General features: G+C 36.2%; 1 protein-coding gene across 1 annotated transcript in view; it reads left to right on the forward strand.

Annotated features, from left to right (window-relative positions):
• pth1r (parathyroid hormone 1 receptor) overlaps positions 1-24,451 on the forward strand; it is a 146,208-nt gene that overhangs the window by 86,992 nt on the left and 34,765 nt on the right. Inside the window, exon 2 of the mRNA XM_088918191.1 lies at positions 15,625-15,727. Within this exon, the coding sequence (XP_088774317.1) occupies positions 15,625-15,727 (103 nt within the window). The remainder of the gene's footprint in view (positions 1-15,624; positions 15,728-24,451) is intronic.

Raw genomic sequence — 24,451 nt, forward strand, 5'->3', positions numbered from 1 at the left:
AGCCATTCGGCGAAATGCTGTTTACTTGTTTCTGTATATATATTTTAGACATTTTTTCACTGAGTTTTAGATTTTAAATGAAAATAAAAAGTTTATAAATCCTAAAACATACATTATTATGTCTGATAATTAACTTTACAATATATATGCTCTTCTGGTGCCAAACAGTGTAATTTCAGTGTAGAGAAATTTGTGTTAATGTATGGTCAAGTCTACTTAACCTTAATTAAGTAGTTATCAAGCTTTAAGTTTGTCAAAATACAGTACATAATAGACAAACTTCAAAACAGCCATTCAGAGAACTGCTATTTTGAGAATAATTATTCTGGGACAAAAACATTATTATTATTGTTATATAATTATTTTATATTAATAATAATAAAGACCAATAAGTGATACATCAGTTCATCCTTCCCTAAAGAAATACAGACAGATATTTGTGTCATTATTGAGGAACACCACATAATAGCTGGATACAAGGACTACTATCCATCCATCCATTTACCTAACTGTTTCATCCAGTACAGGGTTAAAGGATAAGTAGAGCCAGATCCTCAGTAAGCAACAGGCGAAAGACTAAATATACACCTGGGGCAATTTTCCCCAAAGCCAATTAACCTACAGTACCAGTACAGGTGTATGTCTTTGGACTGTGGGAGGAAAACGCAGCACCTGGAGAAAACCCTCATTAACAAAGGGAGAGCATATTGTACAAGCTCCAGGCAGCAAGGGATATTACGTTTGGAATAATCATCTTCATGTGGGAATAAATGATTTTGAATATAAGGAACACCTTGTTTCTGTCAATTAAACCTCACAAATAGATGTAGTTGTTTACCTACTAACAGTACACCATATTGGATGCTCATTTATAGTTTATTTTGAGTTGTTCTGGCAAAACCAAATACATATTCAACAAGCAATGTGTATATATATATAAAGTCTTGCAGTTGATTTTTGTTGAATATGTGTTTGGTATTTTATTAATCACTAAGTTTTTTAACTCCCTGTATATTTTGTCTAGGGCAGTATGGATTCATATTGTACTATACTAAATGCTGTACATATATATTAATAACTAATGCTCAGACCAGTTATACAGAGTTTGTGTCTGTGTGTGCCCTGTGATGGACTGGTGTCCTTTCTGGGGTGTACACTGACTTGCACCCATTGCTTGTTCAGATGAGCTCCCCTGTGACCCTTAATTGAATGAGGCAGCAAGAAAATGGATCTACAGTACAGTCTAGATAATGAAAATGAACTTCAACACTGAATACAATCTTTTATTTTCTATAGAAATGAGCACACCAGAACTTTCAACCTACAGACAGTCTTAAAATATGTGCCCTGCTGAGAGTGTCAGGTCCATCAACAATCACTTCTCAATCAATTTATATTGTTTTATGCATATTGCCAACTGTCTTTTATTGATTTTGAAGCAATCTATTTTTTTAGAATCCCAATCCAACAATAGAAGCATTCAACACTGTGCGCTCCCTGCCTTGATTTGTAATTAGGACATACTGTATTTAATCTTGCATTCTCTAGCCTTTAGAATTCACCCCGGACTACAAACACATCCTCTTCTTATGGAGTAAGCTAATGTTTACTGTTTAAATATTGCCATGTATCAAACAGTTTTGCTGACCTGTTTTAAAACCACATTTAAACGCATTCACAATCACAGTAATATACATAGTAATATACTGAGCATCAAATGAAACATCATTACAACTGCAAACAACTCACATAGATGATCAGGAAAATGATACAATCATCATAAAAGCTGGTGAACTGATATTGAATAGACATGTCTGATAAATAAATTCTGCAGGTTAACATTTGTCATCAGGGTTGATCAATAGGTGCTTCACTAGAATGTGCACTGGCAACTAAAAGCATGCAGCACTGTGCATTCAGGTTGTTATCAATTACTATAACTTGAGTGTTTTAGTGATGAGACACTTCTGCCCATCCTGACAATCACACTTGGACCTTTCCATTGATTTGTCTGTTTTATACAATTATAGAGCACTGCTCTGCATCGCACTTGGTGATATCCATCTAGGTGGTCTTGATCATGAAGATGGAGCATGATGATGATATGTCAGTCTTGGTGATTTGTTGATCTGATATCCCAGATTGTAGTCCATTAATGTCAGACTAGAAATTGGTGGCCTACATGTCAATGTCACAAAAGGGTTGTTCTCTTGTGAGACACATTGGCTCTGTATTTTTCTTTCTTGATTTTCATAAATCACCTCATCACTTGTGTATAGTGAACATTCTCACTAATGAGGAAATTTAGAGCTGTTTTAAAGTCATTTGCCCCACAGCCAGTTACAAATTGCTAATTAATAAAATTGAGAAAAACATATTTAATAAATATCCAACATCTATCCTTTATTTTTATGAAAACATACATGCATAAGGGTGGCAAGGTGGTGCAGTGGTTAGTATTGCTGCCTCCCAGTGTTGAGACTTAATTATTGGAGCCCTTGTCTGCATAGTTTGTGTGTTCTTTCTGTGTTTGTGGGGGCTTCCTCCAGGTGCTCTGGTTTCTTCTCACAGTCCAACGACTTACTGTACTGGTAGGTTATTAGGTTATTGGGAAAATTGGCCCAGGTGTGAGTGTGTATGTTTGTGTCTGTATGTACCTGTGATGGACTGACATCCCATATAGGGTGTATCCCACCTTGTGCCCGTTGCTTGCTGAATTTGGCTCTGGCTCTTTTATGTCTTTACTGGATGAAGTAGTTAGAAAATGGATGGATGGATGGATGGATGGATATTATCCCTTGCATCCTGCTATCATGTAGTCTTCTTTGTTTTTCTGTAATAGTTCTAATGATTTTTGGACTTAATTTCTTTGTTACAAGTTTTCCATAAATTTCCCTAAAACACAATTTTACCTTAAATATACAGATCCAAACAGTCTTGGGTCAAATGTGAAACAACATTTTCAGTACCTGTCATTAAGTAAGAACAGAAGTCACCATAATATACTGTAGTTCTGTGCTTGTTTTTATTCTGTTACAGCTTGAATTAATGTGCTATCACTTTTGTCAATAGTTATGTTTGTACTGATGTTTTGAAAAAAGGCTTACTATTGATTAGACAGTTATCATATACATGAAGAAAGAAAAGCAATGTTGTATTATGTACAGTAAGATAACTAATGGTACAATAAACTGATATGAATGTTCTTTTCTGATTTCATTTGTTTTAATGTTTTTGAATAAGCAGTTCCTATTTATATATATGTTAAGCATTTCAGAAAGTTGTTGATTGTTGGAACAGTATAAACCTGGGGCTCATTTAAGTTATAATTGCCACTGTGCATGATGTGGTTTGATGAGAGGGTGCTGTGTACAGTATCTCCCTTTTTTGTCAACACATTGCCTATCAAATGTAACCTGCACTAAACAGCTTTTAGTTCAGAGTCAGTTTCTATCATTTGTTTTGTTGACTCAACTGAAGCTTCAATACAAGGTTAATATTTAACAACATAATATAATAGTCAATTCTTCAACTGAGAATGCTTGTTCAAGAATATCATTCCCTTTTTAATTACTTTTACTAAAGCTCAAGTACATTACACAGGGAAATTCATTGTTTTATTACAATAGGCCTTATTAGTTTAATTAAATTCTTATTCTATTGGTTTCACACAGTAAGTGAAATATCTTAAGTGTTCTGATGTTATGACATTCTGATATTGTGTGTGTAAATATAAGTGTTAGTCCTTTAAAAAGATTGTTTGAAAAATAAGAGTGAAAGCTGTCAGCATAATGCAACTGTCTTCTGAATTAGAGAGAAAATTCAAACAGTCTTTGCTTTTTATTATTTTTCAATATATTTGACCTTACAAAAGCATGATTAAAATATCTCTATTCAAATGTGCAACTCAAAGACCTACAGTATATAAATAGACATTTATGTTTTAAACCCATTAATGACAACTAACATCACCCAGTAAATAAAAGCATTCAGGAATGCTTATGAGGAGATACTGTAGGCATAACAGGTTTTGACTTTGGTTAACATAGAAAAAGGTTGCACCTCCACCCATAAAGGGAAGGTAAACAAGGCTATATACAGTAGGTGAACTAGGCCTTGGTTGCTGACATTCTTCCTGAGTTTTCTAACCTCTATAAGGTGCTTATTTGCTACAAAGGATGCACTGTATGTAATAAGCACTCTACTGACCACACAGAAATTGATCTAATTGAATAGAATACTACTGCAAAAAGAAAACCTATCTGTAGTATTGTTTTTAATACTAGCTTTGGTTTAAAACTTCTGCCAAATAGCTAACACTCCAAGTTTAATACTATTGTTTATTATTACTTGGCATCCATTTCTATTATCTTCACTGTAGTTGGCTGGGGTCATTTTGTAAAAAAGGGGGATGTGATGCATTTTCGCAAAGTTTTTTTTCTGGATTCTTTATTTGTAAATGCTCTTCCCACCAGACTTCTCAGCTTGAGTGCAGCCTCAAACTAAAATGAATAATAACCCTGCAAATAGAAAGAGAAATCAAGAGTCCTTTAGACTAAAAAACTAAAATTCTACTCTGTGAGTGTACAATACAACACACTGAGAATTAAAACCTTTAAAATTGCTGTGGATACCTCCACTCTGTGAAACTGCCTTTAAATGTTATGAGGTCAAACGTACTTTTGGAGGTTTCCGAAAATGTCACTATGACTGTTGTCAGTAAATGAATAAATTAAGACATTGCTCCTTTTTCTCAAAGACATTTCTGAGACCATGAATAAAATGGATTGCCAAAATAAGTGCACTAGTAGCCTAATATCCTTCACAAACCCTTAAAATTTCTAAAGACAATATAGAGGGATGGAAGTTAAACGTTTGTCATCAGGTCTTTCAAATATTAAAATATTCCATTTTTAAAATAGTGGATGTATAATCATACAAAAACTCAAGTGTTATCTCTGACAAAGACATATAAAATGAGATCGGTCGTCATATGATATGCGATCTTTATTTGTACAATTTGCTGGCAAGGTTGTCTGAGCAAATAGAATCTAATTTTTTGTGGACTGGTAAGAATAATGAACTAAATGTAAACTAATTGGAGAGTACATACTGTATTCTATTCAGTATTTCACACCACTACATCCACTTTATGAAATCAATAGTTAACAAGCTTGCTTAAAATTATCAATGAATCAGCTCCCTGCTCTTTAAGATCTTTTAGCCCTGGCAGAAATAGTGCTCGGCAATAAGATGATTTATACTGTACATGCTACATAATATTGTGAGCTATTAATGCTAAAATATTGATATACAATGAAAAAATACCTAAAGCGGCACGATTAAATTATAGTTTATAGAGCAACTGAAAGTACTGTTCTAAGAATATATACAGTATTACTGTATTTTAAAGAAGAAAATAATTTCAAAGCTAAGTAACAGTTTTTGCCAGCAGCTATATCACCCTGCACCTCACATCTAGCAACCCACTGAAGCTAAGCAGATGTGAGTCTGGCCAGTACCTGGATGGGAGACCTCCTGGAAAAGCTGCTGGAAGAGGTGTTAGTGGGGCCAGTAGGGGGTGCTCTCCATGCATTCTGTGCAGCTGCTAATGCCCAGTATAGTGACAGGGACACTATACTTTAAAAAAAAAGGTGCTGTCCTTTGGAGTCGACGTAAAACCGAGGTCCTGAATCTTTGTGGTCATTAAAAATCCCAGGGCTTTTCTTGAAAGGTGTAAAGTGTTACCCCAGTGTCCTGGCCAAATTTCCCCCTTGACCATTACCAATCATAGCCTCCTAGTAATCCCTATCTATGAATAGGCTTCATCACTCTATTCTCCTCCCCACTTATAGCTGATGTGTGGTGAGCGTACTGGCTCAGTATGGCTGCCGTCACATCAAACAGCTGGGTGCTGCACATTGGTGGTGGAAGGGAGTCACCTTTACCTGTAAAGCACTTTGAGTGGTGTGTTCAGAAAAGCATATAAGTGTAAGCAATTATTATGATTAAATATTAATATCAGCCACAAAAGGAGACATTGCTTAATAAACTGAATTAATTTATTATGGATGAATTAAAAAGGATAACAAAACATTTAATGATCACCATTCTGTGTACTGTTTTGTGCTGTGTTCAGTACAGTAAAATATAATTACAGAGGACTGTGACAACCACTACCACATTCATAGAATCTCAAAATGCAAAAAAAATCTAAAATACTAGCAGTGTTACATCATTGTCTTTCAGACTCCATTTGGAGCCCGAGTTCCTCTGTGGCATTTCTCCTAGGTTATTCTTTCACTTTATTGTACTCACCAGATGTACTTCACTAATCACCAGACATTAGAGTATTTAACCAAATTAAATTGACAAGTCTTTAATCTTCACTTGTCACTATTAATTTTTAAAATAACTAGGCACTAGAGCATTCAGTTAGACTCACTCCACACTGCCCAATGTCACAAAAAAAAAATTCAACTCAAGTCTTCACACACTTCACCAAGTGCCAGATCTTGACTAAGATCATAATCTTCTCATCATTTATACAGGTGATCCCCTTTGGCCAAGGATGCTGCTTTGTAACCAACATCTTTATCCCTGACATAGTGGCCAGTTTGTTGTTTTCTCTTACTTCTCACACTCAAAGCCTGTTTGTCTGCTGATGGTAAAGCCCGTGGAGTACATGGACTTGACCTCTACCATCTAGACTCCTCACTCTGAGGTGCGGGAGAAAAGGGTATTATCCCTGCTACCTTGCCAATCGATGCCCCACTCCTCCAGGTGCTTATGCCTCCAGTCAACCCAGGTTCAGCTGGCCATTCCTGTTCCTTGGCACTCAGCCCCCTTATGCCCAGAAAAACTACCTTGCAGCCTGTCTGCCCAGCCTTTGTGATGTTGCTCAGTATTGGCTAAGCTGTATTTTCCCAAGCATTCTTAACTTGCTTGTCCCACAGGCCTGTAAGACTGCCCAATATGTAATGAGTTCCCCACTGAAACTTCCAGGCTGGAGCCTAAATGCAGTCTGAGCCCCTTTTTTCTCCTCCCTGTTCTTATAAGCTTCTTAATTAACCCAGAGAAGTGACTAATATCACACAGAGCCTATCCCAACAGCTCCGTTTCTTAACATGGAATTTCACTTGAGTGCAAACTCTCAGTACCTCACTTGGGGCTTCAAAGACAAACGTTTGAGATTGTTGCCTGAGTTAATGGGACTGATGATCTATGAAATAGACACTTGGCAATAGTTTTACTTGGTAAGAAGCTTAAAGTTTTTTGGGGTGAAATGTAAAAGCCTGTATGCTGTGGAGGTGTGAGCAAACTTTAGTTTTAAATATGGGGGGGGGGTGACACTTTAAAACCCCCTGTCACTGTCCACAGAGTAACCTTGTACGAAAAAGATTGAGGTGGCAGGCATCAATGGGTAAACTTCCACTGAGGCTAAAAACAGAAGCAGTTATGCTGGCTCTGAAGGATGCTCAGACACATCAGTGCTGATTTCTTCTGGGTGCTGCTGTGGAACAGGTCACCCTTACTTCCCCTGTAGCAAACTGGTTGGTAAAACATTTAACCCTTTTCTTTCTATATTTTTTTTGTCTATGTCCTATTCTCTACATTATCTTGCTTTTAGTGCCATTATTACCACATTATTACCACATCCAAAATAAAAAAAGATACAGATGCAGCCATTCAAAACAAGCGGACGATACCGCATTATTTTGCGGTGCGCTTGACGCGGTTTACCGCAAGTTACGGTATTAATACCGTAAATTCTTGCATAGTTCCGCATAATACCACGTGGTACCGCAAGTAAAATAATAGTATCCGGAATTTCCGCAAGGTGGAGCTAATAAAGCTCAACCTCTCATGTCTGAGCTGTCGCCATCAAAGTCTTTACCGAAGATATTACTAATGGTATTTATAATTAATGACCTTGGACAAGCTGTAAACTCAAAGTATTGCCCTGGTCCACATTGTTTTTTCATTGACTGTCTTTGTAAAAGTAACACCACAGCATTTCGTTGATCCAATCACGCATTTGTTTCCAATCACGCAAAGTACAGTAATTTTTGAGAATCTCCAATTCACCATGCCTTTCACATGCTCATAAAAGATATTGATTTAGTAACATAAACATATTACTGTATGTAAAGTGTACTGTATACAGTATGTATATGTATATTTAATGTCTTTACTGTGCCCGTTTAAGTATTGAATATTTATATGGAATTTTACCACTGAAGGGAAATCTTAGTAGCTGAGCATAAAAAGAATAGGACCATGACATGCGTGAGGGCCATAAACGATATTAATTTTGGAACATAAACATACAGTATTACAGTATGTAAACTGTATATGGCTGGTCTTGGTACTTTAAAGAAAAAATACACACCAGTATTCCATTTCTCCCTAAACATTTTAAGCATCGAAGTCTTTAATTAACATGTGAAATAACGTGTGTATAAAAAGTGGTAGTTTTAAGCTTTTCTGCGAATACGCTCGATACCGGAGTCAACAAGCATACTTTTAGAATTTGATTAATAGGGAATATAATGTGGAATCGCATATCTAAAGAAATGAATAACGATATAATTATATTCATGTACTGCAACACAGGAATAGTACACGCTGTTTCACCACACTTCATGTGAGTGTTCTGGTAGCATGGTGGATTAGGTGCTGGATTAATAACTCCCCAGGTTGGCTGTTCAAATCCAGCCAGCACCATGACTTTTTCTTTTAACAAACATTTCTTTGAAAAAATAGAATAGTAATATTATGGACAATCAATTGACAATAAATATAGAAAAACACATATTAAAATTGGGAAATTTGGTTTCAAAAGTCCTCATATCAACGATGCCTATACTGTTTTCCTCTACAGTATGCTAATCTATTGTAAGAGGACCAGGGGAAGGGTCATTTATAACCGGTATTTCCGTAACGAAACGCTGGATATACTAGATATAGACCTAGGCAAGATGGCCGCCAAGGATAACCAGCTGACCCACTGTTGGAAAAGATCTATGCGGCGAAACAATGAGACACAGGTGAGCTTGGATATGGCGCAGAGTAGTGTGGACATACGGATTTGGGAACTTGGATCGTTTAAGGAAACTGGCAATGGATTGCGGAACGGATTTGGGAAGACATACGGACGAAGAACACAGAAGATCAGTGTGGTGTGAGTTAGATCTCTTTTACACCTATTTTCCCCCGGCGACACCACACTATTGTAGTGCATTCGCCCCCCCTCTTAGGCTGCGCAAACGATCTTTTAGATTTTTATAGAGAAATAGAGGCTGTACAGTATGCGTTACAATATAAACATTTACTGTCAAACTTTAAATCAACAATTGATTTAAAGACGATCTGTCAAAGCTCAATGAAACCTATTACTCGATTCTTATGGACTCCCGGTCCCGCCAGGGATTAAAAAAAAAACATGGAACCGCGTATCTAAAGAAATAACAGTATACAGTAACTATGTTCATGCACAAACAGTAGCATGTTACATTATTAATTTGGGTGTCTCCTCTTGCCAGAAAGCACTAAATTGCATTTTGAGTGCGGTTTTGGACTTTTTTTTAAATTACAACCCATAAATAAGCTGATACTGTTTAGACTTTTTTTTAAACTATTACAGCAGCACAATGTGCTTTTTCACGAAACCTCCTAAAGTAACGAAATGTCTTGCGTTGTACAGATTTTCAGCTAAATACTGTATATTTATCGCTTACGCCTGACATAAGAGGTGCCCGATAAAAAACGGTTGAACAGCTCTGTTGGAAGTTTCGTGAAAAAGGAGGTTTCGTGAAAAAGCTACAGGAGTGCCAATCGTAATCATTTTTATTTTTAATCGTTCAATGCAGATGGCTGGTGGCATGTTCCATAAGAGTACAGTAATTAAAAACCATTAATACTTTCGTTGGAGTTTAAATAAAGTTGATGTTTTACCTAGGGGCTGCTCGCCTGCGTCTGAATAGCGACTTCTAAACTGTGAAAACATGTGTCTGTCTTTCCGTAGGGGGAAGGGAATCTGATCTGCAAGGCCCTTTGGCTACAAAAGTAAAAAGAAGGTGCTCGCTCTCTCTCTCTTTTGATTATTACATCCAATTATCAAAAATGACACAATAACCATAATAACGACCAACCAACAAAAACAACCATATAAACATAATACCAACCAAAAACATAGATAACAACCACAATACAAAATCAAATATATCAAACCATTAAAGCAAAACCGTCCCCCATTTATCAATATCTTGTATGAATTATTCGAAATACAAACCAAAAACAGCCCGCAAACTCTCTCAAATTCTTCCAATTATCAGAATCCCGCCCCTTATGCAAAACCAAACCCTCCTCCCATCCCAGTTTATCCTCTTTATCATAAACAAAATCCATCTCAATTTTCAATATAAAGCATTACACAAAATCAACACCTCAACACTCCATATTCAACAACAATAATTCACAAACAGCCAGAACATGTAACTCCACATTCCCAAATAGACCTAATTTCCATAGTCCCGCCCCTTATGCAAAACCAACATCCCTCCCCTGTTCTAGTCAATTAAGCTTCCCCCTCTTTCACTTCTTTTTCCTCATCTTCAACCTTATCGCTCCCCCTTTACTCTCACCATCTGATTAAGAATGATTAAAAGCATTGTATTTTTGTCTGGGTGCTGACAAAGTAAGCACTCTCTCTCTCTGCCGGCGTTTGTAATCGTTTTTATTTTTAAATACATTTTAGCAAAGTCATGTATTTTAAAAATCTTAAGATTTCTGTATTTATGTCTTTATTTAGTGGTTTCATTAGTGACAAAGGCTAAACCTTCTTGGAAAAATGTATTTTATGTAAACCATGTTTGCTATTAATTCATTTAGGGCTTACTGACAGAATTGCTGTTTTTTATGCATGCCAAAAAATTTTGGTGCCGTCGTCTCCACTTTAAAGGTACCCCCGTGCTGGAAGAATTTTACCTCGGAACATATCTTATACACATATCTTTTTCTGTTGTCTTTGTTGATCTCTTGAGGATCCTTGTGATATTTTGAGCTCTAGTTGAATGATAAAAGTGTCGCAGTTTAAATAATTTTCGTTGTTAGAAATTATGAAACGCTCTGTTAAAAGCAAGGGAGTTTTTCTATCTGTTATAGTAAAAGAAAATGCCCGGCGAACTAGGGATTGAACAGTTTTTCAGTGCTTGTGCAATCGATGGAAATGTTCAAATAAATGTGCTAAGGAAATAAAAAAGTTATTCCTTTATCATATTGGCTAGCTAATGTCCCATCCTTGTTAGTTAGATCAACGAAGTGCTGTGGTGGGTGTTACTTTTGTTACTTTTCAGCTTGTCCCCCCCTCCTGCTGAAGACTCGACCACTTGAAAATACCTGTGAAACCGGTTTAATTCGTCACAGCCAGCACTCCCGCAGAGAGTGATGACTTTGGTGCTTAAAATGTTTAGGGAGAAATGGAGTATTGGTGTGTGACTTAAAAGTAAACTTAAAAGTAAAAAGAGATGCTTCATATTGCTTGACTAATTTTAAAACCTAAGTTATAAATGCAGACACTCTCTTGGTGAAGCGCCGGGTCTAAATATCTAAATATACATTCGCCCCGGGCAGAGGCCGAAGAGCGCCCAGCTGGGGTGCGCGGGGAAGAGCAGGACAGGAGTGAAAGTGGTCAGGGCGGGGTTTATCCCAAAATCCCAAGAAAAATAAATCTAAACGGGGAGAAAGCTATGCTGAAAGTTTATTAAGATACTTAGAAGACAAAGATATCAATTTATGTTGCATTTGTCTGATTATGATTAAAAAAACACATATAATTAAACACGCGTTTGCGATTTAAATCAAAATGCGATTTAAATCAATATAAATGTTTATATTTCTCTATAAAAATTTAAAAGATCGTGTGCGCAGCCTAAGAGGGGGGGTCTACTGTCAGTGACAGCTGACAATCCTCTATACACCCATGTGAAAAATTAATAATGCCAATGTAAACGTCGTATTTACAATTTGTTGATAATAGAAATGTTAAGTTCTCTAAAGCTTTGTGATAGACCGAAGATATGATTAATAACCTTTTAAATCTGAAGGGAGATCTAAAGGGATCCCCCCCACACACACACACACACAATAGAAGCAGGAAGCAGAAGCAGGGACAGTCAGAAGGAAAGAAGGTGAGTATTCGTTGTTATTAAAAATGACTTAAATTCGATCATGTTGTGATATTCAGAAATATAAAAAGTCAATTAATTGTCCATAATATTGCTGTTCTATTTTTTCAAAGAAATGTTTGTTTAAAGAAAAGTCGCAGCGCCGGCTGGATTTGAACACACAACCTGTGGGTTACTAAACAGGCACGTAAAGGTGAAACAGCCCTACACAGCCCTGTCTCAGTACACGAATATAATTATATCGTTATTAATTTCTTTAGATACGTGATTCCATATTATATTAGCAGAAAAGCTTAAAACTACCACTATTTTACACGCTATTTCACATGTTGAAGACTTCGATGCTTAAAATGTTTAGGGAGAAATGGAATACTGGTGTGTATTTTTTCTTTAAAGTACCGAGACCAGCCATATACTGTAATACTCTATGTTTATGTTCCAAAATTAATATAATTTATGGCCTTCACATGCGTTATGCTCCTATTCTTTTTCCCTTCAGTGGTAAAATTCCATATAAATATTCAATACTAAAACGGGCACAGTAAAGACATTTAAATCTTTCTATGACCGACCAACGCACCACGAGTGCCCCTGTCGGTCAACCAATCACGTACCGCAATATTTTGTGTCATCGTGACGCGCGAGGCCGTAGCCAATTACCTCCGGTACATGTCTGTGCCGCGTACTTTGAATGGCTGCATCTGTATGAAAACTTTTCATTGAACTTTAACAAGTAATTACAAAATACAATATGATGAAGATACTCTTAAAACATTATTTTTCTTGCTTAAGCTTTGCAGTCTCTAGTTCTTTTAGATCCAGTTTTCATGTTCCATTGATATTGTAGTAAGTCCAGCAAGTCCCTCTATGTTTTTATCGATGTGAGCTTTTAGAAGCTATGCTCCCCACTAGCCACAGACAGAGGCAAAGTTAAAAGAATGTGTAGAGCTATGAGAAAATTTGAAATGACACAACACATTACACAACATAAAAATTAACATTACATTTTTTACAAAACAAAGCGTCTCAGCTGTCTATGTCAGAAACCCAGAATGCCAACCTTGGAACCTGAAAACTGATATAATGCATAAACAGGACAAAAAGAGAAATTTGCTGCATCCAAAATTAACCAAATATGACCCAGTCCTAAGTCTCCATTCCTTTAATCCTGCCTGTTCAAAAATTAATGGAAATATATCTCCCTGTTCTAAAAAATGCATCACCAAATTAGGAGAGAACGTTTTTAGCCAGAGGATTCTATAATAAATTAACTGGACAGCAAGCTCTCTATAGCAAGGATCAAAATGCTTAGCCAGAACAGAGGTCCATTCTCTTGCTGCTTTTTCTTCCTTCCATTCATTTCTTGTTTCTCTCATCATCTCCTTTTTCTGATCCTTGTCTCTCATTTGTGTCTTTCTATACTTTCTTTCGGTGTGTTATTTATTCATTAACCTTTTCATCTTGTCTCTCACAACTCTCCAGCAATGTAAACAGATTAGTTTTTACCCCTTATTTTTTACTTTTCTGCCTTCTTAAATTATAACATTATTATCAAATGTATCTGGATTTTTTTGTACATGTAAAACAATTATATGCAGGTTTTTCCATTTAATAGATATTCTTGCAAACCCAACTCTCACTCTCACACCATAGAGTTACATTATCTCCTTAGTCAAATTAATGTGAAAGGGTAGATGAGACATTCTTCAACTAAAAGATGGGACATTATTTAGACTGTGGGTACTGTATTTTTGTATCTCAACTATTTTTGTACATGTTTATTTTGTCAAGACTTATGCTATTACACAAGTAATCTAAGTGCTAATGTTTTATACCAAGGGAAATCAAATAGAATAGAACTAATAGAAGTGAGATTTTATTGTAAAATGGTGAATACTGCTGACTGTGCAGAAAATTACAAGTTTAAAAACACAATAAAAAGGTTCATTTGTAGCTGGGAAATTTAAATATCAGATACTAACCCATTTCAAAATGTATGTCAATCTTATAATTTTGGACTTCAGTCATGCTAGTACAACCACATGAAGTTGAGATTTACATGTCTTTCTTAAGTTCTCCAGAATCACTGGAAATGGTTTGAATGATGACCGTTTTAGTATAATTGGTAATAGGTGTGGTTGGGAGAGGATGTGAGGAAGCTGTTCATTTACGGGGGAATTCCAGTCCAAATTTCTCAGACTGGTTATTATACCTCGGTAACAAAATAAATTCATTGACTATAGAAAAAAATTACAAATCTGAATTAAGCATCGTGAACTTTGTGAAAGTACTATATGGCCACCATTGCTGTCACAAACCTCTGTTTTCTAAATGGGCAAGGGCGAGAATTTGCACAAATTGCACAAAGTGGCTCTTCCTTCTCCCATGTCACTATAGTGATTAATGTATTGTGATATGAGAGCAAATAAGTACAGGTTGGGCAGCAGACATTTCACTACAGAAATGTTCCAATGTGATCTGCGTGCAAAGTAAACAATTAAGTAGTATTTGTAGGCAAAACCATCTTGCAATCGAGAGCAATCAAATGCCTGCTTGTCTACAATGTAATAGGGCCGCTTCACCTCACCAGATATTTTGTTACCTCATTCTGAATCACAGACAATGATGGCAATATGGTGCATACCTGAAAATGTTGTCTAATTTGTGATGTACTGTAAACTGTTGGTTTTACTAACTACTGTGTACATTTTACTCTTGTTGTGGTTTGAAATTCACTCATGAATGCTGATTCTTTCTAACCCAAAATAAAAAATAGTATTGCAGTGCCCCTTTAATTTCACCAGCTAATCAAAATCCTAACTGTTTTGATGTTCAAGCCTTGGTTATATGTATAAAATATTAAGTTTATACAGTAGATATCTTCAATGGTAAAGAATTTAAAGATGATAGTTTATATAATACATTTTGGTGAAATGGAAAAAGATTCATTAACTGGCAGGAATACAAAATGAGCCATGGATAAAATTGAGATACCTTTTGAACTAGAAAAACATAATAGATTTTAATCGTTTTACTGTATATATGTTTTATTATTTTATATGTTCTTAAGCAGGGAAGTCAAATTCCTTTCACATTTTGCCATGAGTGGAACACAGACCGCAGTAACATGTGGTATCATTTTGAGGTACTGTAGATTGACCTTTTGTAGCAAAAACAGTTAAATTTAACAAGGAAAGCTCATTCACAGTGAGTAAATTTTCCTAAGTTCTTCTAGGCATAATGTAAGCTTTATTAGTACAATTAAATTGTCACTAATTTCATCAAGAAGACCATTATCAGGCAGTCAGACAATATGAGTACACATTATAAATATTTTAAAGAATTAAACCATGCAAATGTGGAACAGTTAGAGTTACAAGTCTTATTATTTAACCACAAGTAGGCAGTAACATTTGAGATGCATATTTTTTTATAGGTAGATGCTGATGATGTCCTTACTACAGAAGAACAGATATACCTTTTGTTCAATGCCAAACGGAAATGTGAAAGAACCATAAAATCTAAGCATAAGGTGCCTGGTGAGTATTCCTTCAAATGCTATTAATCTAAATGTAGAATTTTTTGGGGGATAAATTAAAATACATTCAAAATGTCTGTGATTTTCTTCCATTTCTATGCCAAATAGCATTCAGTTACTATTTGTAACACTATGCTTTACTATTTGATTATAAATAAAAACGTATTTAAAATTATTTATTATAGTACACATAGACAAGAAATACACGGTAGAAGTGATTGAATCTGTCCAATATAACACAACTCTTTGAGACTGCAGTGACAATTGTCCTTATATTCTCAAGATCCTACAAATCTCCATACATACAGGCCTGCCTCTTGGCATAGTGAGTTTTGTCACTAGTTTGAAGGTGTAGTTTGATTGAATTTGTAACACATACAATGTAATTACACTTTTCATGTTTTTGCTTATATACAGAAAGGAAATGTATTGCTACAGAAGAGTTTCTTCACTGCTGTATTTGCTTTATTTGCACTGTGTAACCTGATCTTCTCAGATATCAGTAGCTAAGCAAGGCCTGGTCAGTACTGAGATGGCAAACCAGGTTGCTGGTATACATAAAGTTGCTATATCAGTACGTGATACTCCGAATCTCAACCAGAATTGCCAAAACTCAGCAATATAGTTCCAATATAGGTCCTGCACCTCAGTTGTAGATGAAGCACATGCCCTGTTAATGTGAAGTCCTTTGACATCCGTTGAGATGAAAAGTGTATGGGATGTCTGACCTTTTTAATACCGATGACACTGATAAGCCTGTCAGGAGGGTGGGATTAAAATGTCCTGCATCTGCCCCCTTGAGGGGTTATACTGTATAATAAGTTCCTTCTCTTTCCTATATTTTAACTCACAGCAGGTAATTGTCTTTGAGCCTATTTAATCTCTGTTATCCTTATTATCCCTATAATATTATCACATTGGAAGCCTGCTCTTGCTTCTTCCCTGGATTCACTTACATTCTTTAGCAAAAAATCAAAACAAAAAAAAGAGCCCATTGTACAGCTAACCTGTTTAGACTCTGGTCACATCCATCTTCCCCACTTCTGTACTGTAGTTTTATTATAACCTTTGGTTTTAGTGTTGGTTGGTTTGTGTCCCAACCCCACATTTCTCTAATTCAAGATTGCTTTCTTTGCTTATTTACAGGTGTGGCTGCTTCTACACCCCCTCTTCCAAAACATATAAAGGACAGAAACCTTTACATTATTATTTTCTATTCTAGGAGATTATTTCTGTTCATCTGTTAATATCACCAGTACTGTCATTTATGCCCCATCCTTGTCTTCATTCCTAACTTTTGTTTTTTACTTATAGGTTAAGTAGAGAGAACAGCAGGCTTCTGTATGTTGAGTTCCTGCCACAGACTTTCCATTTCTTTATTACCTGCCTGTGCTCCCCCTATGTGCCCTGTGCAGCCTAGTGTCTCCATGTCCTCCCAACTCCCAACTGCCTTATGTCAGATCCACTTTGTACAACTCTGTGCCTCCATGCACCCCTGTATTGAGGGCCTTTATGCATCCCGCAACATGTTATCTGTCATCTTGCACTCTTCTTCACATTGTGTGCTTTCAGGTACCACTAAGCTCTCTGTGCTCTTTATTGACAATCCTCTGGCTGCTGTCAAACTTACCCCAGACTGCCTTTTTATAGCCTGGAGAATTTAAAAAAGGTAGAGAACAATAAAAAGGACTAGGTTGTATTTGTACAATTTTACTGACAACATGTTGACTCCTTTCTGATGTACTTTGGGTAACTCTATTGCCTGGAATACTGCCACTTAAAGAGCAGTCTGTTAGCTGCTATCTGACATACTCCAAGTTGCTTATTACCCAGAAAACTGCCAAATCAAAAAAATGGAACAGCTTCCTAGCTGCTGTCTCACTTATAGCATCCTGAAAATTATTTTTGAAGTACTGAAGTGCTTTAGGTTTTTTTATTTTCTTAGGTGCTTTTTGTCAAAGAAAAAGTGTTTTAGTTTTAAAGTATTTTTTATACTGCTGTCAGCTCCCTCACTACTTGTTTTTGTATTATTGTGAGTTAATTTAAAAAAATAGAAATAGTTATAATTCTAAGAGTTTTTGCTGCTGATCTCCCTGAAACCGTATACAGTTTTGTACAGTTATAACACCTGTGTGAAGTTTCCCCTGAAGGATAGCATCAGCTGCATCCCACATCATAAACCTTGTATTAAACCCTGCTTTTAAGGTGATAGAGGACTACACTTTTTTATATCTATATCCTCTGTGTTACCTTTTAGCATTTCGTCTATGTTTAATGGACTTTTCATATGATGTGGGTGCCAGGTCTCCTTCATTTTTAATCTGCTCAACTTAAAATACAGCTGCAGGTTCTCACCACATCTTCACACCTTCACTTGGGAATATTTATATTGTCACAGTCTGTGGAGGCACTTGCATTGGGAATATGTCCCAGATGTAACTAAATGCTATGACTTTTCAGATGACCAAGCTTTCAAGCTTGCCCAGCTGCTTGAAGGCCAACTGGAGGTTCTGCTTCCTTTGTTACAGCAACAGATCAAGCAGCATCCTGAGGCATTCCCCTCTTGTTCTCTTAATATCAGAGGAAGACTTTGACTCAAAGCCTCTGTGTTTTGAGACTTCATGGGAGTATTTCATTCCCTAGGTAGGCAGTTAACTGCAGTTGTTAACTATGTTGAACTGGCCGACATTTCAGTGATCTCTTGAGCAGACCTGAGAGATATGAATGTCCAGCAGAGGATGTTATGGGTTTTGAACTTTCTACCACAAAGGAATCTTTATATTCTAGGACATCTGGACTCTCATTGGCCAAGTTATGGTGAAGCTAGGATGGAATGGCTGTTATCCCTGGAACCCTAGAACTCCTTGCTTAAAGATGCTTCCCCTGTAGTTCAGGGCAACAGAAGTGCCAAATTCCCTATGTTCTTAAAGGAGCTCCATCCATCTTGAGTACAGTCTTACTGTTGTCCCTGTTAAAAGTTACAGCACTGTTACAGTATGTCCATGTAGTAGGTGGCAGAATGTATAGTTTTCTACCTATAAACCCAGCATTTACAGCCTTGCCTCCCTTAAGATGCTACATGTCCTAACAAACAGTGCCACATAATGGAGTTCATCTTAAATCTGTGTTGCTGGAGCTGAGTGTTCTGAAGCTTGAAATTTGGAAGACTTTTCTAAGTGTACCAGGCTATCCTCTTTCTGGAGTTTCCACTTGCTTCCCTGCCAGCTGATCATGCCAAACTACACCTGAGTGATCAACATCATCCATTAGCTGGTATACACTGCAATTTTGTCTGAATCGCCTCTCTTTACAAGAGTTCTAGTGTTGATATTTTGCACTCCTGAGATAGTAGCACTTCTTGCCAAGCATACTGTCCAAGAGTTCCAATTGCTGCAACTGCAACAGGGCTTGTATCCCAAATACAGGATTTACTTGTGCCCAAAAAGGATGGAGGATTCCTTCCAATCCTTGTCAACAATCTCCTTAGAGTAGTGCATTTCAAAATGCTCATGCACAGTGAACACATAACCTGTTTGAAATATTTAACATACAAATGATAATGTTCTAACACGGATAAACATACACACAATACTCCTCAGAAACAAAAGTTAAAATTCAATACATTTGCCGCTTATTCATCTTTTGATCTGAAATACACATTTCATTAGTACACAGCAAAAATGACAAATTTAACTTCACTGCCCAGATAAATACACTTTTCACTATACCTTAAGAAGGATATGAATGTTGCCACAGTAGAAATACAGTATACTGTAGTTGGTGATATCAACATTTACTGTATGTTCTGAATGGCACATCATTATTACGGAACAAAAGGAAGTGATTCCTCGTGAGGACAAAAATAAACCCTTGTATACTTAAGACTGCTATCATTACATAGATTTAGTTAATCATGTAGGTGTACCAAAAACAACAGCTGCTCAAAGCAGCAGAAAATAATTCATCTTCATCCATGGGTGCCTCAGGGCATTACAGTATATACTGTAAGATAGGATAAGATTTTATTGTTCCCTGAAGGAAATGTATTATGGTCACCCAGCACTTCTGTACATTTAAATAGAATGCAAACAAAAAAAGAGAAGAAAAGAAAAGCATTGCACATTATTCTATTACAAAAAGAAATATAATATGGTGCCTTCAAAGTCGTAGCTTTAAACATGGTTGTATTAAATAAAAACAAACTGACATATACAGTATACTGTATACAACCAAACACTAAGCCTGAATTAAATAGATCATGATTCTTGCTACATTTGTAATTCAAATATACTACATTATGTATTTTTCTGTTTCATTTTGTATGTCTAGCATCATCTTTCAAGAAATGTTACAGTTATTTTCAGGTATTTTACAATGATTCTGATATTTATATTGTATTGATATTGATATTGTGATATTGATATTGTATAGTAACCACACACATTTTTTTGTTCTTTATGTTATCTTGTATATACTGTACATTTACGCTTTTTGCAAATTATTTAAGGTATGCAAGCATACAGTATGCATAAACCTCATACAGTATACAGTATACTGCATATAGTTCAATTTTCAAGCTTGTTGTAAATAACAAGTGACTACTGCATCGAATATCAATAACAATAATACTTGTGCCCAATATCTGATTACCAATATCGTGACTGCAATATCTACTGCAGACTGAGATATGTTCATATTTACAGATATCAGTTTGAAACCAGAATATGAAAAAGAGAACAGAAACAAAAAGATCTTACAGTATATGTATAATGCTTACTTTTTTAAATAGTCATATATCTTGCCATTGTGATTTTATAGAGCTAAAACTGAAATATTGAAATGTTCTTATTAGTATTAAAATCTGACACTGAAGATTTTTATGAATGAACATGTACTGTATCTGCTGTGAGAGTACATCTCTTTTGATATATGGTATTTCTAAAAAATGTCCCAGCTAAGTGATCTGAAATTAAGAAAATGTTGTGAACTTATTTATTGCTTTTATTTTTTTAATTTATTTATTTTTCATCCAATGTACTTTATGTGAAGAGCAGTAGCACACATCTGTTTGATTTCCACCTGTTATAATATTAAGTGGCAATTCAATCTTTATGCTTCCTTCAACCAATCTATTGGGTTTTGTAGTTATAAAAATAGGGATGCTTTCTGATTCTGTTTGGATCATTTCAGATTATTTAGATATATTTACATAAAAGAGGATGCACTAACATTACAAGATGGCAGTGTCTAATTCATAAAGTTATGTGTACTTCACTCTTTAGACGGCAATCTAGGTCTAGATATAGATCTAGCTCTGAAATTAATTTTTCAATATATTTTTTCTCTTTCCTTGAGCTGTTTAACTCTTTTAGGTCAACTTCTGTTTCTGTGACAAAGCTCTGATAAACACATGCCCCAGCATTTAAACACACAAACTAGGGCACAGATAATTGGGCCAAGCCTTAAACCATCAGTTACTGTATATAATGCAAAACTAGACACTTCTCAGTTCTGCAAACCAGCACCATGATGACATTACCTATCAAAATTCCCCTGACTGAGAAGAATGCACCTGGCCTGTACACCTGACAATATTATGACCAATCCCTGTCCTTGTTACAAGGATGAATACAAGAACTGCTTTCCACTCTGATCCATTAAAGCAAAAGAACAGCTCACAGAAGCTGTCCAGTTTAGAGAGACCACATGTAAAACAGAATTGTGTCACAAACTTTCTCAGTGACTACACAAGTTTTGTGTAGTTCTCTCAACTGTAATTTTCACCTGATCACCAAAATTATGCAATAGACTTCCAATTTTTCCAAGTCTCAACTTGCAGCTTGGATTTGCTTGTCAAATTGATACTATTGGTATGGAGACAAATTTTCCACTTGGGTGAAATGGCACATCGAAAACTTTTATTTAGAAATGATCATTTGACATAGTGGTTTAAAAGTCATACATTCATTTATTTATTTGAAATAATTATAGTTATACAAACCTGTATCAAATGATGATTTATCACACATACAGTAATAACTATACTTATGATTACTACAGTAGTATGACTGATCTAGCCATTACTACTGGCGTTAGTTGACAACTTTAAAATATGTAGACTGTACATTTTTATAGAAAGGCCATAATACCCTATTATGTATACCCTTGAAGTTACATTTTTCATTTGGACACTACTATGGAATGTAATTTATGATACTCTGCTAGCACACTTGTATCAACACAAGAAAAACAATAACGAAAAAGCATAAGTGCTTTAAATTCAGAAGGTCAAAGGTTCTTTACAGATAACAGAAGTGCACCTTCTTAGACTGCTGGGATACCTCCAGAAGAGTGATTGTGCCATTAAACCTTGAGACTTCTTGAGACTTTTGATTTGATTTACCTTTTGCATTTTGTTAGCTTTATTAGATAGACCCATCTAATGAGCCATACACCTAGCAATAAGCTTATGGTTATTTGCAGAAGGTTGTTCCATCTATAATAATTTGTAAACATAGAAATAGTTTTATCCACTTGTAAAGTATAATATGTAAACCCTAACCTAAAGTGTGAAAAAAACATGCATTGTGTCAAGAACTGTTTTAATGCATTTACATTTCCTTAATACTTTAATAATCCAATTTGTGAATTAATATTGGGAGTACTTTTTCAGAATAAAAAACTGACGACTGTTCGTATCTCAAATAATTGTTCATGAAAAGTGCATGAAACAGATATTTATTTATATTATTATGTATGTTTTATAACCAAAGCGAAATGAAATGTGGGACAAGATAAGCATTATTTTTCTCCGTTTTGTAAATGAAGTCTGAATATGAAATGAGAGCTTTCTATTTATTTGCTTTTACAGTATTCTTTTACAAATGTGTAATAGTTTAACATTGTTAGTTACGAATTTAAGTTTCTTTGAATAGTTTCCATATGTTTTGTAGAGTAAGAAGGGACTTTTAAAAAGGCTTTTTTTATTGCCCTCCCAGGCATTTTTCCTGAAAAATTGAGCTGAAAAGATTTCATCACCAAAGGGAAATGTTCTTATTGACGGTTTTCATTTTCACTCTGTTAAAAGTCAGACATCAAGATTTACTGCTGGTCACAGTGAGACGTGAATGTGTTCCCTTATAAAAAATGGGGGAGGTTTACACTATGAGCCCATTGTAAGCATAATGATTTAATATGGCTTTTTTAAATACAGTACAATATTCAATAATATATTCAACTGATTTAAAGTTGTAGCATGGAAAAGAAATGCTTACTGCCTCCACCTATTGGCTCCATCTGTGTAATCTGGTCAGTTCTACTAGTATCGTTATTTTTGGTGAAAATATGTTCACAACTCCCTTGACCACCCATAGGAATCATCCACACCATGCACTTTCCCTGCCACAGAACCTGCTGTATCACCTGAATATACTGTATATATCCAATACCGCGCACGTTCAAGGCCTCCCTGGAAAATTTCGGATCACCCAGATGACATCATACTGTATGTTTCCAGCAGCCTTATTTACTGCATCTCTTGCAGAAAATTTCCAGCTATTTACTTTGGTGAGACAGGAAGGAGACTGGGAGATCATTTCAGGGAACATATCAGGGCTGTTAGGATCAAAGATCTCTAAAAACCCATGGTTTCCCATTTCATCTCTAATGGCCATGATTATACTAAAATCTCTGTCTGCATCCTCACAGAGGGTTTTTGGTACTCCTATTGCAGAAAGATATCTGAAACCAAAATGATCCTGAAACTTCCTTTATCATAACAACAGATTAATCTGCTTCTAATTCTCTAATTTGCAGGTTTAGACTTCATACCTCTCTTCCAGTATTCTCTGCGTGTCGATATCTTCCCTCCTGCTCCCTGCCACCTCTCTAATACCCCTTCTGTCACGGTCGTCATCCCTCATCTAGAGGGCACTCCTAACTTTTCATATTGTTTCCAGTTTTATTAGTCTCAGCTGTTTTTTATTTTTTTGTTATTTAAGTCCAGTGTCTCCATAGTTCTGGGCTCAGCTTTGGAAGACGGACGCCCGGAAGCCCGCCTACCACCGGGCACAGGAGTGGCCCAAGGGCACAGGCTTCACTGTGTCCTGACCTACCGAGTCCAGGGCTCTGAGCCCCTTGCCACGTTATGCTTTTAACCTTTCGTGTTCCTGGTCCCAGTTCCCTGTTCCTGTTGTAACCGTCTGCATCTCTGATGGATCTCCCGGTTTTTGGATTTTGGACTGCGCCTTACTACCCCTTTGGACTCGTTCGCCTGTGCTCCCCCCAGGCACCAGATCACCTCAGTTACTGCCCCCTGTCTGTCATCCTGATCTTACCTCGCTGTGCCTTCCCTGATGTCATTCTCCAGACACTTCTGGATTACTGTATATTGTCACGCGTAGGGTCTTTAACAACACACTCCACGGGAGTCGGATTCGGCTACCATGACACCATCTTTTGTTCTTCCATGCTTTATCAGCTGCTGGTTTCCCTCTCTCCCTCAACAGCCAAAATGTTGTGTCTCTTTTCTTTTCAGCATGGAATAAACCTTCACCTGTTCTTTTATAATCTTCTCATTTTAAACTTTTTCCACAGGAATGGACCATAACATAAATACATGAACAAACATATGGAGAAAAGATAGAATAGAAGTGAGACAATAAGGAAGGTGTTCTTCTTATGGTACTAGTTTTGAAAGAGGAGAAGGATTATGTTTTATAATGAT

Source organism: Atractosteus spatula, chromosome 6, assembly GCF_055471065.1.
Source record: "Atractosteus spatula isolate fAtrSpa1 chromosome 6, fAtrSpa1.hap1, whole genome shotgun sequence".
NCBI classification, from domain to species: Eukaryota; Metazoa; Chordata; class Actinopteri; order Semionotiformes; family Lepisosteidae; genus Atractosteus; species Atractosteus spatula.